The following is a 23,726-nucleotide window of genomic DNA, read 5'->3' on the forward strand; positions in this document are numbered from 1 at the left end:
CTTTGACCCCAGAACTTTATAGCATTTTTGGTGTTCCTGCATCCAGGTTGCTGGCCCATCTTAATTTTTCATTCTTTAAGGTATGAAGTGAATGATACTCCAAGGAGCCCTTGGTCTGCTGGTGATGGGTCCAGGTAAAGCCCTATGGGCCACTTCCTTGACTAAAATTTCTTGCTAATTCCATGAAGTCACATTGTTGTGTCCACTTTAGCTTTTATTTTCTTGATCAATTTTATATTGTTCTTAAGATTTTATATTCTTCTGGGCATTGTCAATGTGAGGCTTCCCCCCCCCCCCCCACTTTGTTTTGTTTTGAGTCTCCATACTGCACTCATAAATCTGGGAATCACTCCCAGGGATACTCACCCCAGAGCCATACTCACCCTACGGGCCAATAGAGCCATCTGGGCATCTGGGATGGCGGCAGCCTGAAGTGTCTGTATGAAAAGATGTGCTCCAGCACCTCAAGATAGTTATTGAGCTCCCAATGTGATTTTTTTTGTATTTTTTTGGGCCACACCCATTTGATGCTCAGGGGTTACTCCTGGCTAAGCACTCAGAAATTGCCCCTGGCTTGGGGGAACCATATTGGACGCCAGGGGATCAAACCTCAGTCCTTCCTTGACTAGTGCTTGCAAGGCAGACACCTTACCTCTAGCGCCACCTCGCCGGCCCCTCCCAATGTGATTTTTTAAAAAGTCTTCCTATAGCCCTAATTTTTTCCCTGCCAAATTTCATTTGTAAGTCATTCTTTGATGTTTTATTGGTGTGATGGACAAGGTTTTAGTGGTTGTCATATCCAAGTGTTTTGTCATCTGGCCTTTCTGGGCTGCTTTTTATCATGGGTACAATGAATGGGCAGAATCAGGTAACAAGGATTAGGGGTAAACTAGCAGTTTGGTTCCCAATGCTGAAGTGCAGTCAGCATTTCTTAAACAGTACAGGGTGAAGAGATGGCAGCAAGGCTTCTCTGGGAATGCTCTGGAACATCTTCCTGTCCCTGACTCTCAAGGTTTGAGGACCTTATTTGTTCAGCTGCAGAGAGCGTAGGCCCAGGCAGAGTTGTGACTCTCCAGAGAGGCTAGAGTATTAGAGGACAGTGCAGAGTTAAAGACAGAATCTCAGAACTTTCTCTTCAGAACTGTGGATGGAGTCCAATGAATATAGCAACAAGCCTCTACAATGCAAGTTTTATTGTCAATATTTGGTTTTCAATTCACCCATGATTACTATTGTCCTTTGTGTTGTGTTGTTTTATACCCTCACTTTTTTTTCTTTCCATTTTTTAAAAAAGTCGTTGGTTATATGCCATGTTTGGACTTGATGTAAGTGGTGTTCAGGAGGGCATTCCTACTTAGAAATGTTCCCTCACTCCTAGGCTACCACCCCTGTTTGGTCCTGTGATTTCAGTGGCTTGCAGTTCGTTATGCTGGAAAAAGCTAATGAATAGCATTTCTACCTTATTTCCCTAATTATAACCTAGAACACTCTCTTCCTAATTGTTCATACTGGCTCATTTTGGCTCTTTTTTTTTTTTTTTTTTTTGCTTTTCTGGACCAAACCCTGTGACACTCAGGGTTTACCCCTGGCTATGCGCTCCTGGCTTGGGGGACCATATGGGATACCAAGGGATAAAACCACAGTCCGTCCTGGGTCAGTAGCATGCAAGGCAAATGCCCTACCACTGCGCCACTGCTCTGGCCCCATGCTTTTTTTTTTTTTTTAACAGAACTAGAGTGATGAAATGGTCACAACTAACATTTATTGCAAGCTCCCTTTGTCCTCGGGAACTGTGCTAAATACTTGGCCATGCTTCGATCAATAAAGCCTCTCCCTGTCTATGTGGCAGGTATCTTAATCAGCCATTTAGTAGATAAGACAGGTCTAAGAAGGTCACTGAGGTTGCTAATAAGGAGTCTTGACCAGATGTTAGGCCATCTGATTCCAGTAGCCTGTGCTCTTAATAACTAAATGAATATGTCCCATCATTCATTCATTCTTTTAGACCTTCACTTTCTGCCTATCTGTCCATCCATCCATCCACCTGTTAATCCATCTATCCATCCATCTGTCCATCCATCCATCCATCACCTATCTGTCCATCCATCCGTCTATTCATCCATCCATCCGTCCATCCATCTTTCATTATTTTCCATTGTTCTGGCGATATAATATGCATAAAATATTCATATCCAGAGCACTTCAAGATAAATGTACTAATAATTATGCTTCTTAGGGATTTCTTTTCTTTCTCATCTGACTTTCTGTGATATTTGCAAAGTTTGCACTTCCTGTTCCTTTCTTTTAACCAATAGATAATAGATGCATTCCCCTGTGACCAACAATGAACTGAACCTGCTGAACATGCTAATTTTTGAGGCATCTGTTAACTGTTCATTTTGTTTTGTTTATTGGTGGAGTTTTTTGTTGAGGCCTATAATCATAGTTACCTATATCATTACCTGGGAGAGATGATGATAGATCAAGGGGAAAGATGAGAAGTATTCAGATAATGTTCAGAATCTATTGTAACAGAAAATAAAATGATTGCTCACTTTTAAGTAGATGTCATAGGGCAGAGCTTAAATGAGGGACAGAAGATAATTCACTGGTCAGGGGTGCATTGCTGTGGACCTGAGTTCAAACCTCAGTGCCACATGGTTCCTTGGGCACTGCCTGGTATGGTCTTGAAGGTTCCTGAACACCTTGGAGAGTGGCCCTAGTGGTCTGCGGCAATGTAGGATGAGGGAGAGTGGTAGACACTGGTGGGGGGGGGGAGTGTTGTATGGATTCCAGTGAGGATAACTGAACACATATCCAGTGATTTGACCTATATGACAAGTCTTGGGTAAGTCTATCTCAGTCCTTCTAAAACATTAGAAACCAAAGATTCACTCATGTATTATTGTAAAGTTCCCCCAAGCTGGCTTTCTCTCTCTCTCTCTCTCTCTCTCTCTCTCTCTCTCTCTCTCTCTCTCTCTCTCTCTCTCTCTCTCTCTCTCTCTCTCTCTCTCTCTCTCTCTCTCTCTCTCTCTCTTTCTCTCTCCAAGTTGGGCCCTAGAAACTGGAATCCATAAAACACTCCCCCCACCAGTGTCTACCACTCTTCCTCACTTCCTCCTTTACCTGTCCAGCATATAGAAGAGCATTGATCTTGAAAATGTAGTCTGAGGACCAATAGTAGCATTGGCATTATGCAGAACCTTTTATTTATTTTTCAAAATTATTTGTGTGTGAAACCTTTTAGAAGTACAGCATTTTGAGTCCAACCCCAGCCTTGTCATGTTTCTGCAGTTGATCGGTGTGCTCACTGAACCTGCTAAAGCTTGGCCTAGTGGAGCCTCTTTGCCTTGAAGTTGATTAACTGAGGCATCAGAAGCCTTCTGAAGAATAAAGAGAATTGTCCAGGTTTCTTACCACTCTCAATAAAGAGAACTTCCAACTGCTCTTTATTTGCAAACTAGACAATTAAGAGGTAATGGGAGCCAGGCCACAAGGCTGCTGTAGAGGCCAACATGTAGCTCTTGCACTAGTCCAACAGGTCTGTGGGGCTTTGAAAGTAGTTTTGCTTTAGGGCAGTGGTATTTCAGTCCATTGAATTTTACCCATGCACAGGCCTGGAGATACTTTTGACTTGCTTTTGTGAGATTGAGAGGGGTGTTAGCAGGTGTGTTATGGGGAGGTAACTCTGTAGAGCCAAGGGAGAAGTGCTAAGACTGAGATCCCTGTTTTATCCATCAGAGGAGTTTAACTTACAGGAAGTCTCTGGCCTATCGCACACTCTGGTTCCTCATTGTAACAATATATTTCAAGCCTACCCAGGTTTAGCATAAATTTATTATTTAGCATACTAGATGGCAAGTTCATTCTTTCTTTTACTTTTTGCTTTTTGGGCCACACCTGGTGACACTCAGGGTTGACTCCTGGCTATGTGCTCAAAAATTGCTCCTGGCTTGTGGACCATATTGGATGCTGGGGGATCGAACCCAGGTCCATCCTGAGTCAGCCGCATGCAAGGCATGCAAAGGCCCTACCACTGTGCTATTAGTAGAAAGGTCATATTTTATTCTTTTAAAAAATTACTTAATTTAAACACCATGGTTACAAGGTTGTTCATAATACAGTGGGGTTTTTTTTTTTGTTTTTAGTTACAAAGTTGTCCATGATTGAGTTTCAGTCATACAATTTACAATCCTCTTTACCAGTGCAATTTCCCACCACCAATGCCCCCAGTTTCACTCCTTCTTTACCCCCTGCCCTCTCCCCTGCCTTCATGGTAGACATTTTTGTTCTTTCTTTTCTCTCTTGTTCTACCCTTCTCTTTCTTGTTCTCTCTCTCTCACTCTCTCTCTTTCTCTCTCTCTTCCTTATAGACATTATGACTTGCAATATTGTTAGTGAAGGGAGGAACAAGTCTTTTTTTCTCTTTTTTGGTTTTTGGGCCACACCCAGTGAATCTTATGGGTTACTCCTGGCTCTGCACTCAGAAATCACTCCTGTCAGGCTTGTGGGACCATATGAGATGCTGAAGATTGAATTTGAGTTGGCTGCATGCAAAGCAAATGCCCTACCTGCTGTGCTATTACTATGGCCCCGCAAGTTTATTTTTAAAGAAAGTATACTTTATAGGTTCATTATAAGAACAGCTTCAAAGCCTAGCCTTCACACTTCCTTTTGAAGTGCTACTTCCTGCTTGGATGACATGTATCATTATACATGAGGAGTGTATGGTATTGCTCAGAACCCTTTCTAGGCCGTAGTATATCTCCTTTTTTATGTTATAGTTCTCCCTGTTTCCCCCAAATTCAAGCAAACACATGAGAACAGCTCTGTATTTAAATGGAAAGCATCCCTATTTTTCTAAGAAGGTCTGTTTCCTGTAGGTGGGGATCTTATGTGTTACAAAATTTTGTTTTAACTCAGGTCATGGGAAGAAAAGTGGTGGTAATGGTTGCAGGTATTCAGTGGTGGTATTTGTAAAATGAAGAGTCTCCCGTGGCCCAGTATAGAACATATAAACTCCACCTTATATCTGAGGAGGGAATTTGGGGGTGACTCAATTTCCCACTTGCCCGCACCCACTTTTCTGCCTGCATGGCACATTTTAGCCCCTCTGCTTGCATCCTTGGAAGACATTTCCTCCATCTCTGCATCAGTTCTCAGAGCCAGCCAGTTTCTATGGCAACTGTTAGATTGAAAGCTGAGCTGGGAGCAGAAGGCTAGGCTCCAGCGAGACCTCCGGCTGGTGGTGTGTGTCCCTGACGTCACCTTCAGCGTGCCGGGATAGGACGACTTTGGCTACTCCCATTCAGAGCTGCTGCTGTCCTTGCTGCTTTATCAGCCAGGGCTGCTGGGGTCTCAGCGAGCTCTCCCCAACTGCTTCCCCCAACGCCTTAAGAATTTTTCTCTTCAGGGCCCCTGTTCTGTTTGGACTCTAGCCCAGCCTCAAGAATGCACAGCCTCACTGGGGCATGTTTTGGGGTGCCCCAGTGCCCAGCGTCGTGGAAGGACAGGGAGGCAGGGCAGCGTTTCACTTGATGTCGATGGCGCCGTGAAGTCCATTCTTCTCTCCGCAAGGCAACTGACTATGCAGAAATTTATTGAAGCGGATTACTATGAACTAGACTGGTATTATGAAGAGTGCTCGGATGGTAATTATGCCCCTGCATCAGAGAGCAGGGATTCGTCGGGCCATTATCTCCCACTGCGGGAGGGGGTGGGGTCCCAAGGAGAGGGGCTGAAGGAGGGCGGCGGTGGAAGCAGCCCAGTCAGCAGCCAGGCATAGCACCAAAGCTCAAAGACAGGTGGCCAGGGCTGTAACCCGGCACAGTCCTCTGCGGTGTGTCTGGTAAGGGTGACCATGATGCGGGGCCCACCCAGATTGCAAACTTGCCACTTGCAAATTGACTGTTCTCTGGGGTAAAGAGCGATACATGCACACTATGTGTGTGTGTGTGTGTGTGTGTGTGTGTGTGCTCTCACATGTCTGCTTATGCATGTATGAGGACACATGAATAGTGCTTTAGGAGATGCCTCTCTGCCCAGGGGTCAGTAGCAGGGCCTGAAAGTGTCCGTTCTTTTCCTCTGCTTGGACCTGGGGGCTGTAAGGGAAGCTGTGGAAAAAGCCCAAGCCTCTGTGCCCCCTAGCAGCTACTCAGAAATGAGGATGGGGAGACATTGAGGAGGACGGAGAAGCCTGCCTGCCTGTCTGCCTGTCTGTCTGTAGGTCACTAACTGGCATGGACTGGGAAGGTGTGGCACATTCCAGAGGAGAAGGGAGGAGTTTGTGCAGGCATTTTCTCAGGAGAGCCCAGGAGCGTAACACCAGAATCAAGCTGCTTTCTGGAGAGGCCACTGGGGACGGCCCTCCAGCCCCTCTGCTTTGGGCATCTAAATTGAGTCTGACATGCTCCATTTTTTTTTTTTTTACTGCTTCTTTAAAATGGCCTTGGACTAGCGCACGTGCATACACGTATGCTCTCTCTCTCTCTCTCTCTCTCTCTCTCTCTCTCTCTCTCTCTCTCTCTCTCTCCTCTCTCTCTCTCTCTCTCACACACACACACACACACACACACACACACACACACACACGAGTACCTGCACCTTGAGTCTGTGCCTCAGCGATGGCATGTTCCTGGCCCCCAAGAATCATTAACTGATCTTTTTTAAATTGACCTGATAGTTTGCCTCTCTCAAACCATGACTTCTTTAGATCACCTTGAATGATGGAGCAGGATGGAGCCAGCCTCCTTAGTAAACTGAACCAGTCCCTTCTCTCTTCACACTTGATTTCTGCTTTGGCCCAGGGCTGCAAGAGAGGGGTCAAGAGAGGGTTGACAATAGTTTCTTCCTTCTGGAGGTGAGGGTGGACTAAATGCACAGAGAAATCCTCTTACTGTTACCCTACTGTTAGTGAGAGTTGTCCTTGTCAGAAGCGTGTGTGTGTGTGTGTGTGTGTGTGTGTGTGTGTGTGTGTGTGTGTGAATTTCTTGAATAATCATGCCTAATGATGAAAGTAACTCTCAGGATCTTGAGGGGATCATGTGGTCCCCGATGCACCTTCCAGCCCCTTACCTGTTTATGAGAGGCGCTCACAAGGCTACTTCTAATATTCTGGGTGAGCTGGGACTCATGGAACACACTATAACTTTTTTTTTAATTGTGCTTCAGTTGATATGTAATATAATATTAGTTCTCATTTTACAGAGTAAGGATTCAATATTTGTATCTCCCTTAATCTTTAAGCCATTAAATACATTCTCAGGAACCCCTGGTTGGGGATTCTTGGTTATTATCCAGCCTATGGATGTATTGAGTGTAGTTTGGTACATAGAGAAATGGGACAGGGAGGCTTTTCAACTGGCCTGACTCAATTGCCACATCACCTAGCTCTCTGGACAGCCCAGCCCTGTGTTGCAATTAGAGATTGTCACTGGCCAAAGCTGAGGACACCTACCCCAATCTGGGCGCCTATCACAGGATTCTCTTACACTGTAGATTCTCAGTTAAGTCCTTTTGCCCAGGGGCACCCTCATTTTTTCTCTTGTAGAAAAAAAACAGGAAAAAGTCTCTCATTTGTCCCAGGATAAATAGATATTGATTGCAATTCTTATTGGAATGCATGATGAGCAAATCTTTCACCTTTACCTTCTATCTCTACTTAGATACAGGGGAGGTGGCTATTGGGACAGAATTTACTGGGGTAATGAGCATTTTTATCATCTCATTAAAAATGTATGGCATAAAGAAAGGAACTGAAACTCAGAAATAATCCAGTGTAGGAAACCCCAAAAGAGGGTTAAAAGGGATTTCCAAAATGTGTGGATTATATCATCACTCACATATTTTTTCACTACTTGTTCTTGGCCTTATGTGAGTTCATCTGGAAATGCTGTTTTCTTTGTGTTCACTGTTAGCGTTCAAATCAATGTTTGAGCATGGCTCTGCCTTTCTGAGGGGGGTGCCTGGGTAGAAGTAGACAGACACACAGTAAAGCTTTGTCTCTGTCTGGCATTTGCATCCTTAATGAGGAAAATTTCCAAGAAACTTTCCATACTACTAAAAAAGATGAGGCAATTATTTTACAAAATATGCAAAATCATGTGTGTCAGACTTCGTGATTTGCATTTAAATCTATACTGGGAAGATAATATATATATGTGGATGGAAATATAAGAAGCAGAACACTTGAAAGTTCTTTCACAGTTGGAATTAAATGAAGTTGGGACACATTCTCAGTGAGTTGGCCAACCCATAGCTTCACGAACTGAAATACAAGACCCACCCTTGTTGGTGTTGTGAAAAGTGGAAGGTGCTTAGTAAATGGTGACATACCACACCAGTGCTTAATTTTATTTTCTACTCATACTAGTTAGCAAGGACTCTTTTCATAAAGGGTGCTGAGAAGCAGCCATTGGAGATTGGCCACTTGTACCTGCTGCTGTTTGTTTCCTACCTTTCCATCTTTCGAACTATTTTGCTTGAGTGTTGGGGTGATCTAGGCTTCATTGGAACTAAAAGGGATAACCCAGGGAGATAGTTGCAGCAGAACCATATCCTCAGACTTCTCTTTTCTTTGTGAAAATCCATTACAGAATCCAAGGATAGTTGTATATGCTGTTATGTGCTTGGTGTGACTTCTAAAAATGTACCTCCCTTCCCCAAGGTGGGGCTCACTGTTTTTTTGCATGGAGTTTGGCTATATTTTAAGCATTCACTGAAAAGCTATGACTAGTGTCATAGCTTCTGGAAATGACTTTCCTGTATTTCATTTCCCAAGCCATCTGAGAAAGCAGAATTATTTTTTAACAAGAAAGAGATGAAATATATGTATCATGTACCCACTGGGCACCCTTGAATAGTGCAGGTTTGAATTGCTGGGCGTCACTTGTACAGGGATTGTTCCCAGTACACAGTGGGTTCTTCATCTCCATGACTTCCACATTAACTCAATTTCTCCAGCAATGAAGGTGGATTGGCTGGATCTGTGGATGTGGAACCTGAGGATTCTTGAGCATCTGCAGGGGCTTCCCTGTAGACTACCTCCAGTTTGAGTGCCACCCCTGCTCTGCCCAGGGCTCAACTCCTCTTCTCTTTACCCTATGTCCTCTGCTAGGCTGCTCTCTTTGCTTTTATGTCTCTGCCTCCCCAAAATAGGGCTGGCCTATTACTAAAGGTCAGTTTCCTCAAGGGTCTTGCATGCTTATGCTCTTTGGTGAAAGAAACAGCAAGTTCCCAGACCTGCCACCTGTAGTTGCTTTGTGGTTGCTCAGCCCATGAGTCCTCTGCTTCAATATCTGAAGATCTAAGTCTTCAGTTAGTCAAAGATGGTGATCAAAATATACAGCTAAATTCAGGATATCATCTTGCATGTGTCAGGACCTAGGTGTAATTCCTGGCAACACCCAGGACACACACACACACACACACACACACACACACACACACACACACACACACCCCAAAGTGACCCTTGAACAATGTGTGGAATGGAGGCACTGATCTTCCCCACCACAAAGTTGAAAATTCGCATGTAACTGGCTCCAACTTCCACAATGGTCCATGGGTTTCAGGAACCTCCTCTCCCCCTGCTCCAGAGGCCTAGAGGATTAGTTTCTCCTCTTAACAGAAAGTAGCACTGGGTTGTGTGGGACTGGCCTCTGGAACTCCTATGATGGTCGAGTGTTCTATACTTTAGAGTATGGCAGGAGAACCCCTGGCATGTAGCTAGAAAGACTGAATTAAAGACCGTTTTTTCATGTTAAAACAAGTTGGATTTAATCAGGTTTAGCCACAGTGGCTTGTGGCCATTCTTGGGACTATTCAGGGAGTACCTTCAGAGAGAGATGATGTCTGTGGTGGTGAGTTGAGAGAGAAGAACCAGAGTCCATCTGAGAGAGTATGTTTTGCTTTGTCTTTTGGGAAAGGAGCCTCTTCAAAAGAGATGCTCTCTGACCTATCTCTATCTTGAATGTTGAAGGGAATGCAGATGTGGATAGGTTTTGAGAATTCACTCACATTCCCACAGATGGAGGGAGGTAATTGGGCTCTTGCTAGTGGGAGTGGGGAACTAAAGCCTGAGAAACAGGAGGGCATCCAGTCTACAGCAGTCTTATGGTCAGAGGCTACATTTTCTTTATTTTTTTAAATTTAAACTTATTTTATTGAAACCAGTATTATTTACAAAGTCCTTCATAATTGAGTTTCAGACATACAATAAATCAGGGCCAATCCTACCACCAGTGTCAACTTCCCTCCACTGATGTTCTTTGAGTGTATCCCATACTCATCACCCTTTGCCCCTAGCCTGCCAGCAAAACAGGCCCATTTTAAGTTTAGATCATTAAAATTAGGGTTTCTTCCATTGTTGTTGCCTTTGGCTTGGATGTTTAGTTCTGTCCTTTTTTTTTTTAACACCACCAATGCACCTGAGACCACTTGGCCCCTCGCTCCTGGCCCCCATGCTTTCATATTTGTGTTTCTCCTGTTCCACTCAATTTATTTCCTTCTCTTTACTATATACTCTGGGGTCAAAGGTGTTAAAGGTGTTCGAGACAACTCTCATTTAAACCATTGTACTTCTTCATACAGTTATTCTAAATAACACATATAAGTGATATCGCTCTGTATTTATCAGAAGGTCACATTTTTAATGGTTATTATATAACTACTATAGGCTTTGGCATAATTTACTAAGGTTATCCTAAATTTTGTTTTTGGACACCCAGCGATGGGGGAGGCATGTGGTACATAGTGTCACATGTTGAACACAGGTCTCTTCTTTGGGCAAAGCATATGCTCCAGTCTTTGCACTATCTCTTGGATTAACCTAGACTTGAAATAAAAGATAACTAGAAGCACTAGGGATATAGCTCAAAGGGTTGGAACTGACATCTATAAGACCTTGACACCACATTTTCTGCCCCCCACCACCTGCATCCCCAGCTTCAAGGACTAGAGTGACAGGGCAACACAGGCCCTGGTATTGTTAGAGTTTCTTGCTCCCTACAGTCCTGGATGTGCCCCCCTTATTTATTTATTTTTAGAGGGGCTAGACTTAGCAGTGCTCTGGGGTTATTCCTCTTAGCTGTACACTCAGGAGTTATTCATGGTAGTTCTCAGAAAACTTTATGTGATGCTGGGAATCAAACTGGAGTTAGCCATGTTCAAGGCTGTTGTATTAATTACTAATTATAATGTTCTAGTGGTGCATGGATGGATGGTGAGGCCTTTCTCGGCCTGGCCCGGCGCCTGCAGCCCCTTAGGCCCACGAATCTGAGGGTTAAGGATAATAGCGAGAAAATGATCCACAGGCTGTCAGTTGATGTTTCAGGAGACATTCAGCTTTATTACAAGGCCCTAACTGCCATGTGCATATTTTTCACATGGCCTCTAAACCAAGCAGCCTCTCTGCATCCATTCTCTCTCTCCTTCACCCCTTCCCCAGTCCACTCTTAATTACCAACCATAGACCCCTTCCAGCTGTGGGAGGGTCTCACTATTCAGGTAAGATAGGCAGGAAGTTGGGGGTGGTAACACAAGGCAAGCACCCTTCCTGCTATACTATCTCTCCTATTCCCTAAGTTTATTTTTTAGCCAAGCCAAACTTGGTTCTGAGTAAAATCACTTCCTGTGTTTCAGATCCATGAAATCAGCTTTTATTTTCATTTCCAAGCTCCGTAGCCCTGTGGTATATGCACACACTGAGTCAGTCTGATATGTGGTGAATGAATAATGTTCTGGGCTAGGTGGGTAGAGTGTCTTCGACCATATCTGCATCCAGTCCCAAGAGTTAGTTTACACTAGCTGCCATTTAAACAAATTAACAAGCTCTTTCATGTAACATCTACTGAGATGAAAGGAAGATGCTTTTTTTTTTCTGAGTATGTGTTTTCATAAATATTGTATTTAATGTGTAGGCAGGTTTCCAAAAGGCATCCTGAACTCTTCCTTGCTACAGAATTGCTATGAAACATCTCTTTGACAAAGGAAAGATCTTCAACACCACAAAGTGTAATCGTTTTGGGGTTACAATTGTGGATAGTGCATACAACTCTGGACTGTACTTTGTGAGTAATTTATTACAGTCCACATAGACACATTTACATATGGTCTTAAATAAGAGTTTGTGAAAGGGTTGAAGATATTGAGCGGGGGTTAAGACATACATATGCCTTGCTTGTGAACAGCCTGGTTTAATGCTTGACACTCTAGAGCCTCCTGAACACCAACAGATATGGTCCTCAAGGCCACCATATTGGGGTGGTCCAGGTCATCCCTGGCTCCACAGGGCCCAAACAGCATCACATTCTTACATAGAACAACAGGTCTAGTTGGCTAGAGGGTCTGCAGGAGGGGCTTCTGCTGGTCTCCTTAGCACCACTTGATATATTCAAGAGAAAAAAAAATAATTGTGAAGAGAGTAATGCAATTCAGTAGGCATTTTTGTCTGCCTCACTAGAAGCGTTAGCCTGGCGGATTTGAATGTGGAATACAATATAGTCCCTGAACTCTTGCAGGGAATTTTTGATCAAGGCAATGACATGCAGGTTTGGTTTACTCATGAAGTTTTTCAGAGCAGGCTGGAAGGAGACTGAGAACAGACTCTGGTGAATGCACTGAGATAGTCCCAGAGCGGGTGTGATGAGAAGATCCTTCTTTTTTCATGGTCACAGGAAGGATCAGCTCATGCAGAGGAATTATTCTCTGGAGAATACAACAGAGCTAAAACCTTTTGCCTGGCAACACTGTGAGCTAGCAGGCTTCAGCTCTGCCTCCTTTTATCCTCCAGGTGGAGGAGATCTCCATTTGGTGGTGAGCACACCAAGTGTGATTTGTGGAGTGCAGCTGGAAAACACCAAATGTGGCCATTGATTAACAAAGAAAGAGTAGGGTGTGCTCAACTGAGCTCAGGAAGGAGTGGCTGAAGGGCTATAGTCCCCTTTGCTAGAAATCAGAACGATAACTCCTTGTCCAAGGAGCTCTGTGTCAGACTGCCTCCCTCCCTGATTTGTGTCTGCTTTGAAGCACACCCATGGGAAAGCTTTCTGCCCAGTGGGTGAGCAATCTTTGGCCAGGGCCACTCACTGCCAGCTCCCCCCACTTCAGACAGGTGCCCAGCTTCCAGGCTCTATGGGTATGGCTTGTGCAGTTGCTATGAAACTTCGGGGGAAGCTACCATTCCTCCTGGTTTCGAAGGGGGAGGGAAGTAGGGAGAAGGAGGTGAAGGCGGAGAACTTGCCTGAGTTTCAGGCGTCAGCCTGCTCACCTCCCCCACTCTGAATCTCCAGCACTGGGCAGGCTCGCCCTGGGGCCTGGCAGGGCACTTCCATTCCAGCAGGTGTCCCTCCTGGCCACACCCAGCTCGGGAGGGGAGCCACTGCTTCCTGCTCCTCCTAGGTGATGCGAGGCCAATGGTTTGCACAGGCTCCAGTCCAGCGAGCCGGGGCATGTACTTGGCCTCAGCCAGGGCCCAGGCAGTGCCCCGGGGGGCTGGGGCCCCCAGGGCTCCTCCAGGGAGACATTGGGGAGCGCTGCCCAGGACTGGCCCTTAGGGCGATGTTTGGGTGTCGGGGTGACTTCAGCAATGTCCCTGAGAGTTGTGGAAGGTGAAGAAGAATGTTTTGAGTATGACTGCCAGAATGAAGAGAGGAAGTCCGCTGGTGAGCAGAATGAAGCCCAGGACCTCTTGGAAGAGGGTAAATGCTGGGCTGGGGCCCCCCTCCTTGGACCTTTGCCTATGTCAGAGCAGACCCTGAGAGAACCACTTTCTTAACTCCTCTTCCCCCGTAAGCTCCAATTTCAAGTACCAGGTGCTTACATGGGAATTGGCCTAATGACACTGGGTTTTGTAACCTTCGGTACCTGCCAACTTGCCAAGTCCCCTTCCCTTGTGAACTAATTAACTTAATTCCACCAGTAGCTTTGATCCTGATTTTGTCACAGGACCTTGATTATTTGCGTGTGTGTACTTACATTGCTCCGCTCAGGTCTCTGAAATCCTTACGTGTTGCAAATATTAGGTGGTGCCTTTTGTTTCTTTATGGCATTCCAGAACTGATTTTCATGAGACTTCTTGAGACTGAATGAAGTTTGGTAAGTTAGTAGATAGGTGGCAGAGCTGTTGTTAAGTAAACTTGTTTCTGTGCTGACATTGTTGATTTAAAAGTTTGTTTCAGCGCTTCGTGAAGTAGGAAATGTGTTTGCTGTAGAAATTTTTCAGATAGAAAACTCGGAGGGCTAGCCTCAAGCCTCCTGATTAACCCAGGATTGGTTTGTATCCGTGGTGCTGCTCTTGGGAAGTTGGAAGGTGCTCTATAAAAGGAGATTGTTTTGAAATGCTTGGTGTGAGAGAGACTTTTACCTAGTCCAGAGAAAGGATTTTTGTTTTATTTTGCTTTAGGGCTCATACCTGTCACTGCTCAGGACAACTCACAGCTGAACACCTGGGAGTTACTATTGGTCATGCTGGGGGTGGGATCTGGTGCTGGGGATTGAATACTAGAGACCTGTATGCAGAACCTGTGTTCCAGCTCATTTAGTAATATCTGTGGCCCAAGAAAAGGACTTGATGATGAAGCAGAGTGGGTCAGCAGTGTCCCACTGTTGTTCAGAATGTCTGGAACAGAGCCTTGTATCTTAGTTACAAGAAGAAAAACACATGTATTACATATGGTTCATCCATCACCCACCAGCTGGGTTGTTTATTTGTTGTTGTTTGTTTGTTTGTTCTTTGATTTTGGGTAGAACTGAGAATCAGCCCAAGATCTTGAATATGTTAGGCATGTACTGTACTACTGAGTCACATTCCCAGTCTTTTATCTACATATTTTGCCCCTCCTCCTTTTTGGGAGGGGTCATGCTGGAATCAACCCCAGGTTGGTCACCTGCCTTTCTTGCTATATGGGCCATTTAAAAAAACCCATCAGATAATGATGATGATGGTAACCAATGTTCATCATGGACTTCCTGTGTTTTAGGCATCACTCAGTATATAGATTCAAACATTAATTCTTAAAACAACTAGATGAGGTTAAGTACTATCATAATATCTATTTTAATGCTTTATAATGAGGGTAGGAGCCCCCTTTTTTCTGCCAAGAGTCATTTGGATATTTCTAACACTCTGGTCCACACAATACAGGTAGACGAGCCATGGGTATTTAATGAGATGCTTATATGTCTTTCCTGTCTGGAGTACATGATTTCACAGGCCTTGTGCAGCCCATAGGCCACCTCTCCTGGTTTATAGAAACATTTAAATTTAACAACTTGTCTATAGTCTTACACCTAGTAAATAGTTTTAACCAATGTAAATCAGTTCTTACTCTATAATATACATTGATGTTTGACACATATAGTAATAGAGGCTACATCCAGTTATACTTGGACTAGCAGTGCATGGAAGCCACCATGATCACATAGAGCAGTGTTGGGGGATTGAACCCATGAGGGTCTCACACATGAAAGACATGTACTGCCAGGTCAGCCCAGGCCCTCTTCTTAACCACTGGATCAATAGATTTTTGAAGTGGGATCTAAACTCAGAAGCACCTACATGTGCAGGTATAGGGCTCCACACACTGTAATCCCACCTCAGGGAAATCAGGTCTGGAGCAGAGTCACTGTGAAGAATTAATAATCCAGGCAGGCTTAAGGGTGAAAAACATAGGACCAAAAGGCTTCCAACCTTGTGGTCTGGAGCCCACCAAACTAAACATTTTTGTTTGTTTTTGTTTTTGGGGGCCACACCTGTTTGATGCTTAGGGGTTACTCCTGGCTATGCACTCAGAAATCGCCCCTGGCTTGGGGGGACCATATGGGACACCAGGGGATCAAACCTCGGTTCATCCTAAGCTAGCACTTGCAAGGCAGATGCCTTACCTCTAGCGCCACCTCTCTGACCCCCAAACTAACGACTTTTATTGCCAAACAATTCCCCTCCAAGCCAGGGAAGGGTCCTGTAACAGACAAAGTACCTATAAGGAGCTAATGCAATCTAGGTATAAACTAGTTTACACTAGTTTAATGTAAACTAGTAATGTAAATTTAGTTTACAATTCAAAAGCCTTGGGTGAAGGGCAGAGGGAGCAAGGGCAGGTCAGAAGACTTTGTATTGGGATAAAGTAAGGTGTGACTTAACATCCTAATTACTTGTGAGTCTTGAACATTCTTGGGCACTACCCCATCCATACCTGCTGAATTAGGCTTGCGGGAGGGACCCAGGATGGGCCAATCCGGAAGCAGTACTTTACCATCTTTTAAACCAACAGGGACTGAACTGGAGAGAGAAAACTGTTAAGAATTTGTTGGCTTAGCAGAGATTTCCATTCACTTCCTTCTCTGTTGTTTCTTTTCACCCATTTCCCTTTCTTTCTCCAATAAAGCATGGTCAGCTGTTCTTAAGTGAAGCACCAATAATATTTTCAAGATTGCAATCTCGAAGGAAAGATAGTTTATTGCTAGTGTGCTTAGTTTACTTTGTAAAATACAATCCACAGTGTGAGTTTCTAGTAGTAGGAAGACTGATGCAGCTTAAGAAGCCAGGCGGAGGGAAGATTTGGTTCCTTTGACTGGTCTGTATCCTAGAACTGTAATTCTCAACCTTTGTACAGGTGAAAACTGGAGAAATCCTTTGCAGGGCATTTAGGCAGGACAAAATCATTTAAAGTAATAATATTTATACATCAATATTTGTGCCTCTGCAGCAGCTAGGCATGCTGTGTAAAATGATGATAACTTTTTTTTGCAAGAACTTTCTGCAAGCTGATATTACTGAGATTGAGCTAGCCAGGTGGGTTTTTCTCCCATGCTGCCTCCTCCTTGTTTTGAGTGAAAAACAGGCACTGGGTACAGAAAAGTAAAGCAACAAGCATATGTGTGGGTCAAGTTATAGTTTAAGTCAGCCTGATGAAAAGAGAACAGCGTTAGTGATTTGGTTGCTTTAGTTGGTAGCTAGAATTCAGGGCATATTTATTGTTCTCTTTTCCAGGAACCTTGTAAGGAGTGAAAGGTTCTTTCTAATGTCACCCCTTTATCTCCAAGATAACCTCAGAATGAATGCTTTTTCCAACTTGCCCTTTGCTTCCAGAGCAACTGAGCCCCAGGCACAAAGACTCAGAGATACAGAGGCTCAGATGTACAGAGACACAGAGGCACAGAGACATAGAAGTTGTTCATGCACAAAGCAAGGCTGCTCCCCACAATCCCCATCTGGGGCTCTGCCTTTTCCACCCTGCCTCTAAACTAGGAGAGTCCTAGGCCCTTCCTTCCTGCTCCCTTAATCCTCCTCTCCACCATGAGCCAGTTTCTTGCCAATGGAGAGACCAGTTCCCCCACCTCAAAACACAGCTGCTTTAGGAGCAGCAGCTTGTTTTGCTACTGCAGCTGGAAGAGGCACTTTGCTGTATTCAGGAGGAGAAAACACCTGGGTTCCATGGCTTCTGGCCCCTGGCCAGTGCTGAAAACAACCAATCAGGTAGTTTGATGTTGAATATATTCTTGGAGGAGAGGCGCCAGCCCCCATTCCCCAGGGTGAGATCACAGGAGGCCAAATCTGGAAGCTGCTGAGAGCACAGTCGTAGGCTGTAGCTGTGGATGGAGAACACTGGCTAGGAGAGACTTTGTGCCCATTGCCCTGCGGCTTGTTGTGTGACACATTTCTGCTGCTTTCTCAAGATGCCCAGAGAAGTCTGGCTTATTAGGTCCCTCTCTCCTAGACCTGTCTCAGGCTCTTGCCCCATTGCTAGATTAGTCACTTGCTTCCTGGCAGGTGGTACTTGGACTGCTCAGGTGGCTGCTCTTGAAGAAAGCAGATGGGTGGAGTGGCTTGGGTTGTCCCAGTGGCAGGTGGATAACTTCTTGGTTTTGTCTGAGTTTAGGGGTCACACTCAGTGCTCAGGGATCACTGTGTTAATGCTCAGGAAAGCAGGTGGGTGCCAGATCCAACCTGTGCCTCCTATATGCAAAGATTGAGCACTAGCCCCTGAGCTCTCTCTCCAGGTCCTAAGTTTGGAGGGGTGGGTGTGTCTAGACAGATTTATGAGTTTAGGCATTTCCCCTGCCTGTGGCTTAACTGGTTTAGTCCCCTGTGCGGTCCCAGAAATGCCACTCAGAGTAACCCCAAGTACAAAGTAGCCCCTGAGTTCCACAAGGTGTTTTATCCTGTGGAATAGAGAACACAGTGCTGGGGTAGAACCCAGGGCCTTGCACATGCTAGGATTGTGCTATATCCCTTGATTCACACACCCCAGGCTCTCATGTCTGTGCACACTGACTGCCCAAGAGCCCAAAGTCCCATCCTGAGAGACGGCCACTGCCCTGACAGTGGGGACCCAGCTCCAGTGGATTCTCAGTCCCTCAGCTGCATCTTGCCGGGCCCTCCTAGCTCTCTAGTGGGTTCTATGGTGAAGCAGATGAAGCTGCCCAGAGAGTATGTTGCTCTACTCAAAGAAGCAATACCACCATCACTACCACCCCCCAACCCCGACTTTGCACCCTGCAGAAGGAGCCGTTGTCCTGTGCCCCAGTGCCTGTAGGGTCATGGACAAGGGAGTAGCTGATCAGCTTATCAGTAGCAAGCTCACTACTGTGACAAAGGTCCCTCTCTCTGGTGCTGACTTTCTTGGTCTCCAGCCTGGGGCCTGGCTCTCAGTATCCATGGTGACCCCACACAGCTGGCCTTGGGGGAAATCAGTTCCTCGACTCAGGGCAGTTCTCTGGGCAGAGAACCAATGTCTTCTCCCCAGGTTCACTGCAAGCCTGTGTTCTGGGCTTCCATTACCTCTCAGTCCCTTTCCCCCATGGCACCACTTACTGACCTCCAGTGTAACTCAGGTTCTGGCATCACAGCTCTCTAATCCCTCTCCCCTGGCATTTCCTCTTCTCCTCTGTGGCAAGAAAGTCCCTGTGTGCCTCCTTCTATCCCTGCTCTAGGCCAAGAATTCTGTTGGTGGTGAAGGTTCCCAGGAGACATTATGTGAAGGGGAGGAAAGAGACAGCAGCCTTGAAAGAAAGATCTCCCTCTCTCTCTCCAGCTATGAGCAGCTGCAGAGATATAGGACTGATAAAGGAAAGTCAGTCCTTACCCAAGTCTTTTGAGTCCGTCACTTCTCTCAGGAAAAACTTTCTGGAGATGAGTAGTGAAGTAAAGAACAAGTTTATTGGGAAGTAAAGTAAGATATTTGCTCAAGAGCGAACACGGGCTTTTCCAGAGTGGAGAGTCACCAAGTATTCATCTTTGATTGTTTTTTTTTGGGGGGGGGGCACACACGGCAGCACTCAGGGGTTACTCTAGCTCTGTGCTCAGAAATCGCTTCTGGCTTAGGGGACCATATGGGATCCTGGGGATCGAACCTATGTCTATCCTGGGTCAGCTATATGAAAGGCAAATGCCCTACTGCTGTGCTACCACTATGGCCCCCCAGGTACTCATCTTAAGAGGGGAGGTGCAGGGGCTAGAGCGATGGTGCTGCAGTAGGGCATTTGCCTTGCATGTGGCTGACCCAGGACAGACTGTGGTTAGACCCCCCAGCGTCCCATATGGTCCCACAAGCCAGGGAATTTCCCAGCTCATAGCCAGGAGTAACCCCTGAATGTCATGGGGTGTACACCCTGAGAAAAGAGGGGAGATGCAGGCAACATGTGCTCAAGGAATACATATCTCAGCAGCAACTCATGGGCACAGCCAGTAAACGCACATGGGCAGTACAGCACACATGCACTCTTTCTTTGTACAAGTTGGATTTTTTAAAAACAATTTTTATTGAGACCAATGTGAATTACAAGACTTTCACAGTTGTATTTCAGGCACATAATGACAGTGAATTAGGGCCATTCCCATCATCAGTGTTGACTCCCTTCACCAGAGTTTCCAGCATGCATCCCATACTTCTAACTATAATCCCCTGGACTTCTAGTGAAACAGAGCTCTTTTGTGTATAGCTTGTTATAGTTTGGGTCTCTTGATTTTGTCATTGACTTTGGTTTGGGTATTAGGTTCGATCACTTTTTGTTACCACTCAATGCTCCTGAGACAGCTTAGCCCCTGGTTCTAATTTCCCCAATATTTACTCCACATAGGCAAAACAACAACAACAACAAGAAGCTTGCCACATCTGCCTCCCCCATTATTTATTTATTTATTTTTGGGTTTTTTTTTTTGGGGGGGGGGTCACACTCGGCAGCAGTCAGGGTTTACTCCTGGTTCTATGCTCAGGAATCGCTCCTGGCAGGCTCTGGGGACCATATGGGATCCCGGGATTTGAACCACCAACCTATTTCATGAAAGGCAAATGCCTTACCTCCATGCTATCTCTCCGGCTCCTCCCCCCCCAATTTTTAATTAATTATTTTTAATTTTTCTCTTCCTCCCTCCCCTCCTCCCTTCGTCCCTTCCTCCCTCCTTCCCTCCCTCCCTTTTTCCCTTCCTTCTTTCCTTCCTTCTTTCTTCCATTCCTTTCCTTTCCTTTCCTTTCCTTTCCTTTCCTTTCCTTTCCTTTTCCTTTCCCTTTCCTTTCCTTTCCTTTCCTTTCCTTTCCTTTCCTTTCCTTTCCTTTCCTTTCCTTTCCTTTTCCTTTTCCTTCCCTTCCCTTTTTCCTTCCCTTCCCCTTCCTTCCCCTTCCCTTCCCCTCCCTTCCCTTCCCCTCCCCGTCCTTCCCCTTCCCTTCCCCTCCCTTCCCTTGCCTCCCCTTCCCCTTCCCTTCCCCTCCCTTCCCTTCCCCTCCCCTTCCTTCCCCTTCCCCTCCCCTCCCTTCCCCTCCCTTCCCTTCCCCTTCCCCTCCCTTCCCTTCCCCTCCCTTCCCCTCCCTCCCCTCCCCTTCCTCTCCCCTTCCCCTCCCTCCCCCTCCCATTCCCTCCCCTCCCCTCCCCTCCCCCTTCCCTTCCTCTCCCTTCCCCTCCCTCCCCTGCCTCCCCCTCCCCTTCCCTCCCCTCCCCTCCCCTCCCCCTTCCCCTCCCCTTCCTCTCCCCTCCCCTTCCTCCCCCTTCCCCTCCCCTTCCTCTCCCCTCCCCTTCCTCTCCCTTCCCCTCCCTCCCCTCCCCTTCCTCTCCCCTCCCCTTCCTCTCCCCTCCCCTTCCTCCCCCTTCCCCTTCCCTTCCTCTCCCCTCCCCTTCCTCTCCCTTCCCCTCCCTCCCCTCCCCTTCCCTCCCCTCCCCTCCCCTCCCCTCCCCTCCCCTCCCCTCCCCTCTCCTCTCCTCTCCTCTCTTCCCCTCTCCTCTCCTCTCCTTTCCTTTCCTAAATTGACTTTTTATACACTTCCCCCAAACTGCCCCTACCCAAGTCTATTGATAGGTGGTCACCAAGGGAGTTCAGACAGTTGATGGTCTTCCTTGAATATTCTCCACCTGGCCTTTGTTGCAGTACTGGAGCCTCTTGTCCAGCCCACTTCTCTCAGGAAGGCTCAGTGGCACTAAGCCTGAAATTCTGCATCTCTTATGACTTTCCTGAATTCTGCAATTTCCTATATTCCTGGGTCCTTTGAGTCCAAAGGTCTCCCATGCCTTCACGCTGATCAGATTTTAGATTCTGTTTTTCCCAAAACACACATTATCAGGCTGCTCCCTATCTTCCTGCCTGCAACAATTTCTTGAAGCATACAGCGGTTAAGAACATTTAAGTTGGAGCTGGAGTGATTTAATACAATAGACAGGACATTTGTCTTCCACACAGCTGACATGGTTCTACCCCCAGTACCCCATATGGGTCCCTGAGTCCAACTAGGAGTGAGCCTTGAATGCAGAGCCTGGACTAAGCCCAAGCTAAAACAAACAAAAAGAATGTTCATGTGGGGATTAAATAACGGAAACCTTCCCTCATAGCTCTGTGACCTGGGAATGTTTCTAGGTGTCTGGCCTATGGAGAGCGATTAGATTGGCTCGGGTGTTGTTTTAATATAAAAATAAAGTCTATAGTCCTAGTGTTGGGGTGAGGCCTTTCTCTGCATGGCACCTGTAACCCCTTGGCCGGCAGATTTGAAGGTTGCAGGGAAATAATCACAAGCAGTCAATTAAAGTTTCATTGGCGATAGCTCCGTTTATTCTAAAGTTCTCTTTGCCATGTACATTTTCTCAAATGGCTTCTATCTCAGTTTATTCCAAGCAGCTTCTTCTAAGCTGCTTCTCCTCTGGCTCTCTGCCTCTCTCTCCCTTTCAGCAGCCCTCCAAGCTTTCTTGCTGCCTCCTCCCCGCAGGCAACACTTTTTATCCTCTACTCCAAACCTCGGACCTCTCCAGGTGTGGGTGGTTCTGACCATCCAAGTGATACTAACATTTCAGTAGAAAGTTTAGGAAATTGGGGGAAGGAGTACCTCACACCTGGGAAGATGAATGGAAGCTGCTCCAGAGCGGCAGGCACAGAAGAATGCAGGCAGTAAGTGAACAGGACAGAGTGAGCTGGACCCTCAGTCAAGTCTCCTGGTGGTGAATGGCTCTTAGAGCCAGTATCAGATATTCCTGGTTGGGATAGGTAGTCATGACACTCAACCAACCAGGTTCAAGTCTAGGGCTTTGACCCACCAACCCTGGGAAAAGCCTCTTGGCCTTTTTTTTAAATGACATTGGCCTTTTTGTCTGGTATATTGAACTGGGAGTCACTTTTTTTGGGGGGGGGGGCGTTTTGGGCTTTTGGGTCACACCTGGCAGCGTTCAGGGGTTACTCCTGGCTCTATGCTCAGAAATCGCCCCTGGCAGGCTTGGGGGACCATATGGGATGCTGCGATTCTAACCACTGTCCTTCTGCATGCAAGGCAAATGCATTACCTCCATGCTATCTATCTGGCCCCTGGGGTCACTGTGTGTGTGTGTGTGTGTGTGTGTGTGTGTGTGTGTGTGTGTGTGTGTGTGTGTACCAGGATAGTTCTGGATTTTCAGGGATTTTTCAGTGTCCAGGTCAGTGGTCGGCAGGTGATCGATAATTGGTTTCTATTTCTTCATCCTACTGTCTTCCATCACTTGTTTTGATAACCTGCTCTCAGCCTTCCCGGCAAGGGAAAGTGAGTCATACTTAGATTTGGGTAATGGTGATGCAGATGAGCAGGAGAAAGAGCCAGAGCTGAGCTGTCATGTCTACTCTTGCTCTGTCCTGCTTCCTTGTGCATGGAATGAGCACCAGGTAGATGAGAATAAAAGCAGATTCCGCCATCCTCTTGTGGACCCAGGTACACTGATCCAAACCACAGTTTGGATAGAAGCATTGTCTAACCAGTGCCTTTGTTCTTCATGACTCTGCCCATTTGTTTCCGTGCAAGGACCACAGCTGTGACATCAATATTTTTCTGTTAAGCCAGCTTCCTTCTTATCAACTGTCTCTCCCATCCTATCTTAGTATCAATCTGAACTTGAGCTTGATTGACCTTTTCCAGAAGATTTGAAGCCTTTGGGTGGTAAATAGTCATGGGAATTGAATGCTTGCCACCCCTAACCCCTCACTGGGTCTTGATTAGAAACCTTCCTTTGCGAAGCCTGGACTGAGAATCAAACAATATCTGCCCCATCTCCATTTTTTATTTGGATCACCTAGAATGTTGAGTCTCGGGGCTGGAGAGATAGCATGGAGGTAAGGCATTTGCCTTGCATGCAGAAGGACAGTGGTTCGAATCCCGGCATCCCATATGGTCCCTTGAGCCTGCCAAGAGCGATTTCTGAGCATAGAGCCAGAAGTAACCCCTGAGCCTGCTGGGTGTGGCCCAAACCCCCCTCCCCCACAAAAGAAATAGAATATTGAGTCTCAA

General features: G+C 46.1%; 1 protein-coding gene across 6 annotated transcripts in view; it reads left to right on the forward strand.

Moving 5' to 3' along the window:
* TRAK1 (trafficking kinesin protein 1) overlaps positions 1-23,726 on the forward strand; it is a 119,121-nt gene that overhangs the window by 45,852 nt on the left and 49,543 nt on the right. For 2 of the 6 annotated variants that reach the window (XM_049782390.1, XM_049782392.1), the window contains exon 1: positions 5,339-5,651. The exons of 3 other annotated variants lie outside the window; for them this stretch is intronic. In XM_049782390.1, the coding sequence (XP_049638347.1) occupies positions 5,588-5,651 (64 nt within the window). In that variant the 5' untranslated portion in view covers positions 5,339-5,587. Of the gene's footprint in view, positions 1-5,338; positions 5,652-23,726 lie in introns of those variants that run through there. One more of the 6 variants, XM_049782393.1, reaches the window with a different exon arrangement.

Source organism: Suncus etruscus, chromosome 10 (genome assembly GCF_024139225.1).
Source record: "Suncus etruscus isolate mSunEtr1 chromosome 10, mSunEtr1.pri.cur, whole genome shotgun sequence".
In the NCBI taxonomy this organism is placed as follows: domain Eukaryota; kingdom Metazoa; phylum Chordata; class Mammalia; order Eulipotyphla; family Soricidae; genus Suncus; species Suncus etruscus.